The sequence below is a fragment of the Gallus gallus genome, chromosome 10, assembly GCF_016699485.2.
Source record: "Gallus gallus isolate bGalGal1 chromosome 10, bGalGal1.mat.broiler.GRCg7b, whole genome shotgun sequence".
In the NCBI taxonomy this organism is placed as follows: domain Eukaryota; kingdom Metazoa; phylum Chordata; class Aves; order Galliformes; family Phasianidae; genus Gallus; species Gallus gallus.
In genome coordinates, this window is record NC_052541.1 from 11,607,907 (window position 1) to 11,622,391 (window position 14,485).

General features: G+C 38.1%; 1 protein-coding gene across 6 annotated transcripts in view; it reads left to right on the forward strand.

The window, feature by feature from the left end:
* Positions 1-14,485, forward strand: part of ADAMTSL3 (ADAMTS like 3) — a 178,841-nt gene that overhangs the window by 104,893 nt on the left and 59,463 nt on the right. For all 6 annotated transcript variants that reach the window (XM_004943830.5, XM_004943825.5, XM_004943826.5 and 3 more), the window contains one exon: positions 8,992-9,066. In XM_004943830.5, coding sequence (XP_004943887.2) covers positions 8,992-9,066 — 75 coding nt within the window. The remainder of the gene's footprint in view (positions 1-8,991; positions 9,067-14,485) is intronic.

Sequence of the window (14,485 nt, forward strand, 5' to 3'; positions counted from 1 at the left end):
CAAAAGGAATCAGGTGAAAATGGAGTAATAGTTGCTTCTCATTTTTTTGTATATTTGCCCCAAATGCTGCTATTGTTCCTGAAAATAATTAGCCCCTTACTGTGCATAATTTTGTAGGTCTCATTGACAATATAAGAAGAGTACCAGGATTGGACTCAATAGTAGAGTTATAAGTGTCTCACTATGCTTGTGTCCAGGAAAGATGTCACACACACTTACGTCTGACTCTTATTTTCTTTGAAGATACAATTTCTCCAGTTGAATTGGTTCCTTCTAGCAGACAGATAGCAGATGGGAGGAGAATGAGCACAAGCCCATGGCTTTGTGCGCTTTCCACCCTCACAGATGCCCTCTGTAATCTCATAATATGTCCAGTGTGCTTATCATGTGGAAATAGCAGTTGCCTCGTTGTTTCTTTCATGATTATTTCTGGAGTGTGTAAGTAATTGTTAGGTGGAGATTGAGCCTTTGGGGTCTGTTACTGTCCTGCGAAGCCACAGACGCAGGAGTGATGATTGTGTGCTTTTAGAATAAAGTTTATATGAAGAGTTCAAATGCAAGCAGGTATTTTTTTAATGGGCAAAGCACCTGTCTCAGACAGCTGTAGATACTTCAGGACTGTTGTATTTCAGCCTCCAAAGATTTCACTAATGCCCTGATTTTGAGAGACCTGCTGTACACTGAATCATTTTTAATTATTTCTGCAGTACGTATAAATATTTCCATGCTCTTTTTATGCTACTGTTTGCAGTATACTTCAATGTAAATGTAACTTGAAAAACAATGTATGCTACTTTAACGCGTGGTACAGTATAATGTGGTCGTTTGTATTGCTAATTCATACATATGTATTAAATCACATAACAAAGCAATCTAAGTTTAATAGTGAATATTTTTGTGCCAACATCCTTCAGTGCCAGAATTTATCACAAGTCAAAACACCTTCTTTTTTTTTTTTTTTTTTTTAATGTTCTGGATGGACTATGAGTGTCAGCATTTGCTTTGTCTTTGCTGGAAGCCTTTTTCAGATGGGAGAACGTAGCTCAGTAATTTATAAAGTTGCTCTTCATGCAACAATGAGCATATGCCTTCAACATTTGCACTGAGCTGAGTTTCCATGGAGGGTTACTCTTTGTTCACTTTGTCATATCAAGTACTCAGAGCTTCTGCTTAGCACAGAACAAGTACTTGTCAAGCAGCAAAGACTGGATAACATTTTCTGTAGTATCAACAAGTACTTATTTTGTGTGTTTACATGTGGACAGATATATAAAGGAAGTACATGCACCAAATATATCTTCCCTGTTGCTATTCAGCTAGAACAGAAAGGACTGCACTGTCTATGCCAGTTTTATAGCAACAGCAATTCTCCCAGAGAAGGGTAACTCTGAGCACATGCTTGGCTCGTTTAAGGCAACCTGAACTAAAGTTGATGCGTTGGCAAATCTGGCTGGATAGTTCTTGATAAGGAAAATTAAAAGGTTCACAACTTATTGCTGCTTCATATGTAAGTATAGTAAAGACAAGACAAACTTTCATTTTGTGACAGAATATTGATTTAATTTTTCTTGTGGTATTCTAGCACAGGAAAGAGCTAACTACAGCTGACCTCGCTTAGTGGCTCCCATTGCTTTGAGTATGTTATGAAGACTACCTGTGCTTCCTTTTTTAACTCTGTCAGAATTCATTGGCTCTTGAGGAGTTCTTTAAAATTAGTTGAAGAAAGACTCTTTGGGAAGTTTTGGTTTTATCTGTCAAGTTTTGGTTTTATCTGTCATTGCATTTGGCTAGATTATATGATGGAATTGTCATTCATGCAAACAGAACGACACACCACTAAACTCAGAACCGTTGATTTTCTTAAAATTGTTAGTGTCAAAATCTTTTTTGGGTCAAGCTGTTCAACACAATGTAGAAATCTTTGTGTATAATCATCTTTGTGTGAATGAAATATAGAAATAGCAAAAAGAGAGCATAGCTTTATGTGGACCAGTAAAGGGAGACACAATATCTTCCAAATGTTCATTTGGAAGCTAGTGTTGAGATGTGACATAGCTACATGTGACAAACATGTATTTAAGAGGGAGCCTGAGAGGTTGTGAGCAGGATGATAATTTTACTGTGCAATGAGGCAAATTAAAAAACTGGAAGAAAAGTGAGAACCAAAGATTCTATTATGAAAATAAAGAGACATTAGGGAAAATAAAAGCGCCTACGCATATTGGTCCTTATTTGGAAAAAAAGAAATGTATGCATTGATAGCAAATGATTTCTCAAGCACAAGTTGTCTTATTATCTTTTTATAAAAAATGAATGCTTTTCCTTGATCAGAAGCCTAAACAGCTTAGAAAGAAAACTTACTGATCTGTGAATATGAAATGAACTGTCATTTCAAAAGTTCTTCATTTTTTTCCACTAACACTTAATTGCCTTTGAAAGACAAAGTAAGTTAGACTTCTGCCAGCAAGCCACATTCTAACATTCTGGTAAAATGATTAAAGGTTTGACTAATGATATTCAAACAGAAAGTGTAATAGGTTGTAAAATGTACCGTCCCGTTGGGAAATGAGTTATCATGGGCCTGATGTTTCTAGTACAATATGCATGGAACTCCCATTAACTCCACTGCACTTTGTGCACATGGAAAAATGGTAGGATTGGGCCCTAATGTCTGCTTTCTACACCATTATTGGCAAGAAATGGTAGGAAAGTGTTCTGGTTCTGATACCAAGGAAAAAGTGCTGGTTCTGAAATTATCATTGTGAAGTTGAAGGAATGAAGTGGAAGGCTCAGACTTCTAATCTGGTCTCTTTTGATTCTCAAAAACCATGCGATCCTCGTGAGTGGTAGCTTTCCTAACTTTTTTGCTAAAAGCTTCATGGGAAAGAGTTAAGCGTTGGTAGATTTCTAACTATTTTTTATTCTTTTTGCTGTGCATTTTATTTCCTCTGTTACTGTGTAATTTATTGTCACATGCTTGTATGTCATCACCCCAAGCATGCTTATCAAAAAGGTAATTTCAGTTTCCTCATCTAAACAGAGGCCTTCTGCAAGGCTGTCAGTCCTGTACCTATCCGCTGTGAGCCTCTGTTCAGTACTGCCATCTGGCTCAGTTTTGTGGCAGTGTGCTACCTCACATCTTTCCTCCTTCTGAGAAATCTGTGTACACAGCTAGTGAGCCATATTGTCAAGGTTGTCTGATACTTCATATGTTTATATGCTTAATGATTTCTTGCCAAAATTTAACAGTTGGGTCAGAAACTCTGCATGCCAGGTGCTGAATGTTTTGGAGAAATTTCAGCCAAAATAACTCAGCGTATTCCAAGGACACAGCAGAGAAAAATATGTTGTTTCCCATTGTCTAAACATTCCTGAAAACTTATTTTTTTTAGTATGTCTCAATATCCCCCATTATTCGACCTGATTGCAGATTGGGGATTTGAAATTTAGCAGACAATGTTCCTCTGGTTGTGGGTAAGTTTTTAGTAATATCTGTGAACATTGGCATGTATCTTACTATAACCTTTCACAAAAATAAATAAATAAATGAGAAAGCCACCGCCTCCCCCTCAGGTTCTGTAGAGGTTTCTTGGATGTTAATGCTAACATTTCTGAAAAGCCTGTCCTTTTTGAGCATGCTCTAGCTTGCTACATGTCCTAACCACAAACAGACTGTACGTGTGCAGTCTCCTTAGGATTAATTAACATGTTGCTCTTCCAGACCTAAGACACTGAGGGGAGACCTTGTGCTTTCTCTTGCCTTCTGCACTGCTGGTCTGTGAGATGGGTACCAGGGATTGAGGTATCAGCGATGTGTCTGGACTCACATTCAGACATTATGAAAATCAGTCTGCAGAGGGCTTCTGGCTTTACCAAGCTTCAGACTTCTGATAGGGAGTGACAAGAGCACGTAAGAGGAGGGAAAGTCCAGATGAGACTAGCTGAACAGAAGAAATTAGCATTATATTCATATGGCAAAGGAAAGATAGAAGGTAGGAGGAAAATTCAGCACTGACTGTACAGATGCACTGGGTCAAGGAAAAAGAGTAAGAACGGAAGACTGAGATTAGATAAGGAATCTGGGATGGGAGACAAATTGAGAAACAGTCTGAGAGGAAGGGGAGAAATGAGCTGTATGTAGAGCCAGAAGAGGGAAAGAGGGAACTGGGACTGCTTTGGCAAGAAAATTGTGTATAAGGAGGGATAGAATGCCAATATGTTAGTATTTCAGTTTGGATAAGGAATATGCTTTTTGAAGCAAATTGCCTGATGGTCCTAACATACTGCTCATCAATTCACATCATGGAGTGGTCTTGGAGAGCACAGAACTAGATTTTTTGGTTGAAGTTAACCTGGAAGGTATGCTCCAGAAAAGCACCTAATATTCTCCTTCAGCTAATGATATTTAATCTCTGGGATCAAATTAGAGTTTGTTTAAAGTAAAGCACCTGAAATATATGCGTAGAGCAGATGCTGGCCCTTCAGCACCAGCTGTTTCAGTCTGCAGGTTTATTGCTATTGTCTTGCACTGCTGGTTATGCAAGTATAGATGGACTAGGACTTGGCAAGCAAGCAAGAGAACTAGAATTCTTTTGCCAAAGAAGTTATTCTATGTTTGTTTGTTTTTTAAAGAAGATAATTGCAAGAACAGGGCATAAATGCATCTTGAGCATTTCTTACTTGTGGAAAGTAAATATAATGCTCTCTGTTAGTGTCTATGCCATGTGCTGCAATACTGAAGAGTGCTGGTCTGCACAGGTGATTTTAGAGGAAGTCTAAAGGGTGCACTCTGCAAATGTGAAGTGTGTGTACTGCATGGTTTGAAATGAAGCAGTTGTTCATTGTATGGTAATTGTTTCTTGTCTTTTTTCTGCACTAAAATAAAATAGCTATCTCTGAAACTCTACAGTCTACAGGCTTTTCTGCACTTCCTTATTTCTTGAAAGAATATCTGCTACATTTTTTTTTCATGAGAATTTAGTTGGGTTTATTTGAGGCTATTGTAGATACTGTGAGGCCTCCTTTACTTTCATCATCTGCTACCTTACACAGACAAATTCCTGTGTAAGGACATTGGTTATTTCATTACTTATCTTATTATTTCATTACATCTCGCTGCCTCCCTGCAAAGCCTGAAAATACTGACTTTTATGCTATTCTGCAGTAGAATGAAGTTAGAGATAGGCTTTTTTCTCACTACATGTTTTTGGGGAGCTACAAAGAAGAGTTGTCCATACTACTTCACATACTTGGAGTCTCAAGTGATTGTATCTGGTAATTAACAGAATTGTTCTGTAGGGTTGGTGGTTCCTGTCATTTTCAACCAAAACTGTTAAATTGTTCTCAGAGTAACCAATCATGAGCGTGAGGCTGGAGAGTGTAGGACTTGAGGACACAGAGGAATTGCACTTTTTTTTACCATGGGACTTTTAGAGACAGCATATGTAACTGCTGTTGTTTTTGGGAGCACATACCTAACTAGTTCAGGTGCTTTTTAAAGAGCATGTAGTTGGCTTTGCAGATTTTTGACATTGAGCAGGTTAGCACACACCTCAGCAGCACTGTCTTTTGAAATTAAGCATAACATCAGAGCAGATGAGGGGAGCCACTGCAATAAGACTCCAAACAGTTTGAGATTTTTAGTTCCCTTGTGCTGACAGTTGTTCTTGGACCATTGTGTTTTGTGTTTTGAGAGCACAGAGGCCTTCAATCAGACCTGGAGGACCAACAGATAAGTGCTGAGCAAATACATGGAAAGAAAAAGTTTTTATAGGCCTGAAATAAATCCTCTGCCCTGATGTAAGAGGAGAGAGGGAAAAGTCCCAACTGGCCCATATGTGAAACAGTAAATGGGTCCGCCATGACCCACATGGAAAAGTAAATAAAACCTGCTGAATTGGATTGAGCTCAGGAATGTGGCTCCTTTATTTTGATCCTGGGGATTAGCTCCCAGTCTTACCATAGCAGGGAGTCTGATCTTGCTCTCATTGAAATCCAAAATCTAAATCCACATTAACACCATAGAAACAGGATCAAACCTTGCCATCTAAAGTAAAAGCAATCCAGGAGCTTAATCAGCAAGTTCTGTGTGTAGTGTTGCGCACATACATGTGCTGAGAGAGTTGCAGGTTCAGAGAAGAGTACTTGTTCCACCCAGGAGCCGGAAAAAGATGACCCCATCCTCCCTCAGGAATCTGCACAGTGCAAGCAGTGTTAGGATAGAGAGACAGTGTCTCACTCATCTGGTTCTTAGGTTTTAAGGTGGGCTTTATGACTCTGAAGTCAGATTTTATAGTCCAGTGTTTCTGTACATTCCAGATGATTTGAGGCAAGGTCAGCCCTTAACTTTTGAAGATATGTAAGAAACAAACAAACAAAAAAGATAATTTGGAATTCTGAGTACAGATTTCAGTGCAGCAGTTTCCTATTAAGTCTTCATAAGAGTTTGCTACTTTTAACAATGCAGATCCTACTAATTTAATGGGAAATACACAGCTCTAGAGCCATTTCTAAATAAGTTTGCACACATCCTCGTGACCCTTCAAAAATATGAATTTCATTATGTCAGCTGAAAAGCAGAGACCTTTGGAATACATTGTTTTGGAGCCAGAGCTGGACAGTCATAACTACCATTTGGTGGGAAGTTTGAACTGTCCTCTAGAGAAACCAAAAGAGTTGCTTGGGTCATTTAATTCCTATTGTCTTCCAATCCAATTCAGAATTTCAAACATCTAACCTTTTACTCCCTATAATTTACTTTATCTCCTAAGACTGCCCTAGGTCATAACTACCTCTATAAGATACAAGCACCTCCTATTGCCAGACTTCTTGACAGTTCTGCGGAGCTGAGAAGGTTGAGCTCTGTTGTGGTGGTGAACTTAGTCATCTCCTCTAATGCAAATAAAACACTTTCTGGTAATATTGTCTCCGCCGCAGAGAAACACCAAATTTAGCACCCCCGTGAGACTTTTGGACCATATCAGAGAGTGCTTCGGTGAGGTTGGAATGTCTGTAGTATTGCTAAAAGAATGTGAAGCATCCTGAAAAGGGATCAACAAGGCCTGCCGAGGCGAGCAGAGCTTGCTGTAAGGAGGTAGAGGAAGTGCAGCAGAACGACCCTGGTTGTTCTCAAGAGGAGCAGTCCTACACATCTCTGCACATCTGCAAATCTGGGCTTCATCCATTACGTGCAGAATGCCCTTGGTTCCACTTCAAAACAGCAGTTGCATGTATTCAGAACTGTTTGGGATCAGACTCTTATGTGAGGTATTGTGCTGTAGCTGCTGGTTGGTTGTCAAGACAGGATACAATCCCTTACCAAGCAGGGACAGATGGGCCCCTCAAACCTGCTTTCTTTCAAATGCTGTAGAGCACATATGAATTCAGTAGTTATTTCCTTGCTTTAAAGATATACGCATTCACTACCTTCTGGCTATCTTTAGCAATTCGCCTGATGAAAAACCAAGATGCAAGAAGATATTAAGTGGTTCAGTAGTTAATGTTTTTTCCAGGGCTCCTTAACTGTATTATTGTTCTTACTATAGTATTTTGCACTCTAGTGGAATACCCAAGTATGAAATTAATAAAGGTCATATTTTATTACATCCAAAATAAATTGTTATATTTAAATGACCTTCCTAGAAATTGGTGATATAAAAATTGTAACATAAGAAGGTGTTTATTTTAGAAAAAATAATTGCAGTATTTGCTTGAAGTATCCCGAACATTTGGCAGAATTTCATACTTATGCTAAGGAGATGTAAACCAGAAGCTGATAATTTAGCATTTACTATAAAAGGGTCGGGTTTAAAGTGGAATGCAACATTCTTCAACTACATTTTAGTTCAAGCTAAATTCAAATATTCTTCCTCTCTGTGTTGTATGACTAATTCTGGAGTGATGTATCATATTCTTTCAGCTCAATGTACTTTTGAATTTGCCCCTGGTTATATATTCATGCCATTATTGAATAGTGCACCCTCTGTGGGGTGTGCTTGGAAAAGGTTTGTGTTTGCAGGTCCCTCCTGAGGGCAGGACTGCAGCTTGGCCATGACGGAAATGGATGTAGCCTATTGGTACTGTGTTGTTTGGACTCTTCTCCCATGCTTTTGTGGAGGGCCCTCTCGTTCATTGTGTGTACCCTTTTCTTAAAGCACTACTCTTGTTGGCATGAAAGAGTCTAGTTGATTGATTTGATTGCTCACTCAGTTTGCTTGGGCAAATTATAGATTTCTTATGTTTGAAATGGAAAGTAATAACTTTCAGCCTTTGTAAAATGCACTGAAGTAAGTGTGTTGTACGTTTATATGTGAAGAGGCTATTCAGGCAGCCAAGAGCTGTTTTGTATTGACATGTTCTATTCAGGTCTGGTTTGGTTTATAGTTAATTTTAAATTGGGGCTCTTACTGGAAGGAATGATCTTATATGGCATGTTAGATGTAGATACTGTGTTATAATATATACGTTATAACTAAAATATATTTGCTCTTAACTGGTCTGTAATTGGTTAAGGGCTGGTGTTAAGTAGATGATTTATTTCCTGTAAGTCCTGCCACTTATTAAAGTTGTGACCTGCAGCAGGAAATGAGGTGTGGGCAAAATGAGACTGAACAGCTGCAGGGCTTTCTAAGGGGAAGCACTACTTAGCAGATTCCTTTTGTCAATTTGTTGATTAGGAAGTAAAACTAAGACAACAGAGTGTAAATATGCTCTTAATACACTACTGACATTTCAATTGTTTTTGTTAATAGCAAATAATTTTCCAATAGCAAGAAAGATTTACAAGTCCATGTGTAAGTCTATAAGAGTTGCATAGCACAGCAAAGAGACTGAGTAGACTCTACTTAATAAAATATGATTATTTTTAATAGAAAAAATTTGAAACATGTTAAATGTGTCCATAGTCGCATTTGACAGTTTTCATTCTAGTTATGTGATGTGCAAATGCCCTGATGTAGGATAACTTCTAAAGTAGTTCTTTAATTTTCCTAGGGGAAGAAACTGTGATTGCCGTTCCACATGGGAGCCGCAGTGTGAGAATTACACTCAAAGGACCAGCACACCTTGGTATGAGTGAGCTGTTTTTTGTTTTTATTCATACACAGAAGATACAAACTGAGCCTTGTTTCTGAACTCATCCAAACTTTAAGAATATGGGTAAGATCATAACCTTGATTCCTCTTCCCATGTTTTTTATCCAGCTTTGACGTTGTCTTACAGAACACCGAAAGACTACTTACTAAGTAGAAATAGAATAAAAGAAATAGTACTGGTGGTTTCTTCATTAATCTAAGCCAAATGGTTTTCGTATAAGGATTCTATAATCAGGTACAACCTTAAAATACATGCAAACAGTTCCAACAAAATTCTTTTAAATGGTTTTGTGTGGGATTGATAGCACTTAAATAGGTCAGTGCCAGATTTCTGTTGAAGAGTTTGAGATAGAGAAGGGACTTGTAATGGACTAGGGAATCCAGATCAACTCTTCAGATCCATAAAAGGACCAAAGTTGATAACCTCCATGCCCTGTGGAAAGGAAACTGTCTGACTTAGCTCCCTCTGGGTCTTAGCACAGTCCTGTGATTTTGCTTTTAGAAAGTATGAGCGACTGTGGACAATTATGGGCTTGATACTTCAAGCTATTGGACAAGTTAGCTTTAATTCAACCAAGAACATAAGTGCAGGCTTAATAATAAGGATGCAAATAGTCTAATTGAAATTACGACTTCGACCTAAGAGCTAATAAAGCCACTTAGTCGATGAGCAGTGTTCTAGAAAAAGTAAATTAAGTAAAACGAGCTAAGGTAAACAAAAGACAAATAATCTACACAAGCACTGTTTCCTTGTAAAAGTTTTGATCACAACGTATTACCAATGAGAAACAGCTTGTTATTCTGTCAGGTTTCCTAATATTTTCTGGGAGTCTGGTGGTAGTAACTATGGTAATTTCTTCACCCCTTGACCTGCTTTAGATACAGAACTCTAACCACTTCAGTGGTAAATAGTGCTGATATACAAAGCAGTGAAATAAACCATTCATTTAATGTTTAGAGCATTTTTTTATTAGCAACAGGGGAAGGCTTAGTCCAAATCATAGAAATAAAAATGACTTTTATTGCTGTGTGATATGTAAACAGAAGAAAGACATGCATTTTACTAGAAAATACTCATCTTCTTTGTTTGCTTTGAAGAAAATACCATCATTTCAAAGAAAAAAATAAGACTTTCATTTTCAAATACCTCCAGAATGACTTCTAGATGTCATACTGATATTAATAATATGAAAAGCATAACTTAACCTTAAAATATATAATAATAGCATTAAAAGTATTGGAAGAAGTGTATGAGGGTGTTATCTTGACCACTTCCAGTCAAGACTCCTGTTTTGCTATTTCTTAATTCTGCAGAAGAAAGCTGTTGTTTCAACTTCACGAGGAAAAGTACTGGATTCAGTGGCTCCTGGGGGATTTCTGGAAAGCTCTTGAGGAATGCAGCAGCAACTCGTTAACTAAGTACAGAGTGCTCCTGGCTTCCTACCCAGGGTGGTTCCATAAAGAAGCTGTGGCTTGGCATTACTTTTGTTAGCTAGTTCTCTAGCTGGAAGAGAATTGTGAAATGTTCCTTTAACCACTTCCCCCAGCACATCTGTTTGCAAATCATTGAGGATTTAGACATTTGTTACCTAAAGTGGCAGAGGCAGAAAACAGGAGGGAGCTGTTGGAGTAGGGGATGGAAAGTGCATTGCTTCCTAATCAGACTTTCAAAAACCTGTATTCTAGAGGAGGTGATTGTGTTATTTGCTTGCCCTCATTACTGACTTGCATGTACGTTTGAGGGTGTTATTTTTCACTTAGAATATCTTTGGTTTGCAACTTTATTGGCTCGGTGAGAGCGCGCTGCTATGACTAAATGCAAAACTTGAAAAACAATCACTTCTAATTGCAGGCTTCATTTGTAAGTCATGTTCTTCATGGCTTGTAAGGAGGTGAATTCAACAGGTGGAGTAGGGACTACTTACTGCAGAATTTTGTACTGCCTCCAGTATATGTTTGCTCTTCAAGTAAATGCAGCAATAGCAAACATTTGAAGAGCACTATAGAGTATCTGGCACTTTTCCCTCTGTCCTGTGTTATTTTGTGCTTCATCCTGGGCTTTATGGTCTGCTCTTGTTCCAGGGAAACACAGCTGCTGGATTAATCAAAAATGGAAAGCTGGTTAGAGAGGTAGTGCATAACAGATCTGAAACAAATAAGTGCTCTGAATGTTGTTTTACAGTCAGCAGCTTATGCTGAAAGACTCATTTATTTGTAGCTGGTATTTTGTTTGTTCTTATGGATGCTGTAAGTGTCATCAGATAGCAAAGATGTTACTTCTCAGTGCTTGGAGTTTAGTGAATGGCTTGGTTGAAAATAACCAAATAATCTGTATAAAATTGGTTATGAATTTAATGTTTCACTGTATTGTTTCGTTCTTGATTTGGACTACATTATGGCTTTTTGACCAGTTATTTTAAGAGCATTATAATCAAAAGAAAGACTGAAAGTTCTCTGAAACTAATCCTCCATCAGAAGAAACAGGAAAACCAGAAGCTAATATTTTTACAAGTGGCCAGTGCTAGATAACTGAGTTCATGAACTTAGGCAGGTTAAATTTCACTTAAAAAAATATTGAAGCTCTTTTCTTCTTTTTGTCAATTTCTTCTCCACTTTCAGAGATTTGCATTACTTGACAATATTAGCAGTAAATCTGTGCACTGCTTTGTCTTCAGAATTTTGCAAGGAGGATGACAGTATTGCTTGTGTTTTCCAAAGAATGCATTGGTTTATTTGGGTCCTCTGTAATGCGTTTTGTGCAAGTAACTTGCCCAAGAAGGAAAACTTTTGAGTGGGAACATTATTTGTTCCTTCTTGCACTGGGAGCAAGAGCAGTTTGCCTGGAATTCTTCACGCTATACATGGTACCGTGTGTTCTCACGCTACTCAGCCCTTCTCCTGCCTGCCATTATGGATGCTTTTGCAGTGGGTCTTCCAGCTACAGCTGGGCAGGGAATTTCCTTGGGAAAACAATTTTTTATCTTTTATTCTGACAAAGGAAGTAACACAAAGTAAGACAGCTATATGTCTTTGACACCAATGATTACCTTGTCAGACATAGGTGACTACTCAAGAGAATTCCCTGTCCTTGTGACTCTATGCATCTGGAGTCTTTGTTCCTAGTGGAGATGGGTTGGACAAGGGCACGCTTTGATTCCCAGAGATTTATTTTTTCTCTGACAAAATAAGATTTGATTCATCTCCAGATTCCTACCCTATGACCAAGGTAAAGTCATTTTCTAGAAAAACATCCTTCTTTAATCTTCCAGCCATGCACGTGATCTTTGCTGTATCTGTGAGAGTAGTGGAACCTAATACTAAAAAATTGGAGATAATGTTGGTACTGGATTTTATCATATGAGACATCTGCTAATTCGAGAAGTGCATACGACATTTAAAATCACTTCAAAGCAAGACTTAATGTATTTATGTAGGTGTCCACCAAGTCTCCAAAAGGGTAAATTCCATTATCTCACATCAGCTCTAAATGCTGCTCAATGTGTTTGCCCGTTTCTAAGGAAATTAGTGAACTATTTATACCGTTTACACAAATGCACTTGGGAATATTCCCGTCTAAGCAAAGTGTTGGGCCTGTTTTCCCAGGTTCCTTTGCTTTCGGTGAAAATAATGAATTTGGTCAGTTTTGCCTCATTCTGATTTTTCACATAATTTTTCCGGGTGTTTTTTGTCTATTTATTTTGTTTTACAGATCTTTCCTTATGTCTTCAGGAAAGCTTTCTGTTCTCAATATTTTGTATGATTGTGTCATGGGTTCTGGTTGTCCTTGGTTTTTAGATTTTCTACTCAATATCTGATACTATAGATACAGTTCCTGACTCTGGTTCACTTGTAATTACTATTATTATGAAATCAATTTGTAATTACTTTAGGAAGATATATATTTTTAACTTAAATGACTTCTTAAAGATCACCCACTCCTTGCCTGGTTGTTCTTTCCTGTGACTGGCTGTTTTATTCTTCCATCGCTAAGAGACCATGTGCCTGAGTTTTACTGACCAAATGAAAGGAGCCCTTCCTAATTTTAAGGATGCTTGATTTTCATAAATCAATCTGAAGAGAAAAGGGACAAGGAGGAGTCTTCCAGTGTCATATAGATTTCTTTCTTTTTTTTGCCAGAAGTGGTGATTTTGTATGCATTTCTTGAAACATTCATGTCGTGCATTGCAAAATAAAAACTGTAATTCTTTCAAAAAATGAGCAGTTAAAGGGAGAGTTCTCCATTGTAGTCTGAGTAAGGAAAAAGAGATGTTCTTAATTTAAAATCAGTTTAGAAGAGTCAGTCAAAAGAAAGGCTAGTTTATCTCAGGCTTTTTCTGGAGATCTGTCTGCATACATTACATAATGTAAACAGCATTGGGTCATTGTAACTGTGTTCACACAGTTTATACAGTATAAGCTTACAGCATTTGAAAAAAATTATAACGATGCTTCAGAGTAATATTTCTGCTTTTATTTGTCTTGTCTGGACATTATGTATTGGTATGAGATTACCCAATTCTGATACAACTTCATTCATGACAGGCTGATACTAGTATAGTCAGCTCTTGTTTATGTAACTTATGGGAAGTATGGAATTAAGTGGCTAACTGGAAAATTCATCAATGCAGAGGACATAAAGCTGAACTGTGGTTCATAGCTATGATGAAGGTGGAGTCTTCAAGTAAGATTCTCACACCGATATTCACCTTGCCTGGCTAAAACACCACAGGGTATCATCAGCGTGGCCATGCTGCTCCCTGACCCACATGTCAGATGAGCTATGAACAGAACAGTCTTTGTATCTATAAATTCAAATGATCATAAGTTGTTAATGCAGCAGTTTTGCTGAAAATTAGGTTTAAGAACAGTGTTCATACGGACAGTAATGTGCCGTCCACGCCTTTCTCATAAACGGCCCTGATAGCCTGTAACCCGACCAGTGTATTTCAAGTGACCTGCTGTGCACATTCACTGTATTATGCAGATCCCAGAAGTTCTTACCTCCTTAAGTGTATCTTCTTTTAGCTTTGTCTGCCTATAGTTCAGTCAGTTTGCTGGAAATGACTCAGTCCTAAAATGCTTCGTCTGTCTTCTGGAGGCTGTGGTCTGTTAGTTTAATCTGTTTCCAAGGAATGCAGAACAGCACAAAAAGGGTTTTCATCACCACCTGTTTTGAGAAAGGGACATCTCTCAGGCAGCGCTGCAGCTACCGACCTCCTGGCCTTGCTTTTTGCTAATACGGGAAATATTTGGAGTTAAGTTAATGACCTCTGCAATGGGTAGAGTTATAAAGCTTTTGAGGTGAGTGTTTGGTGAGCTTGCTGCCATTCAGACTTCTCTGCAGACTGATTGCTGAAACTGCTAGGCTCTAGTTGTTTCAAGTATAAATTAGT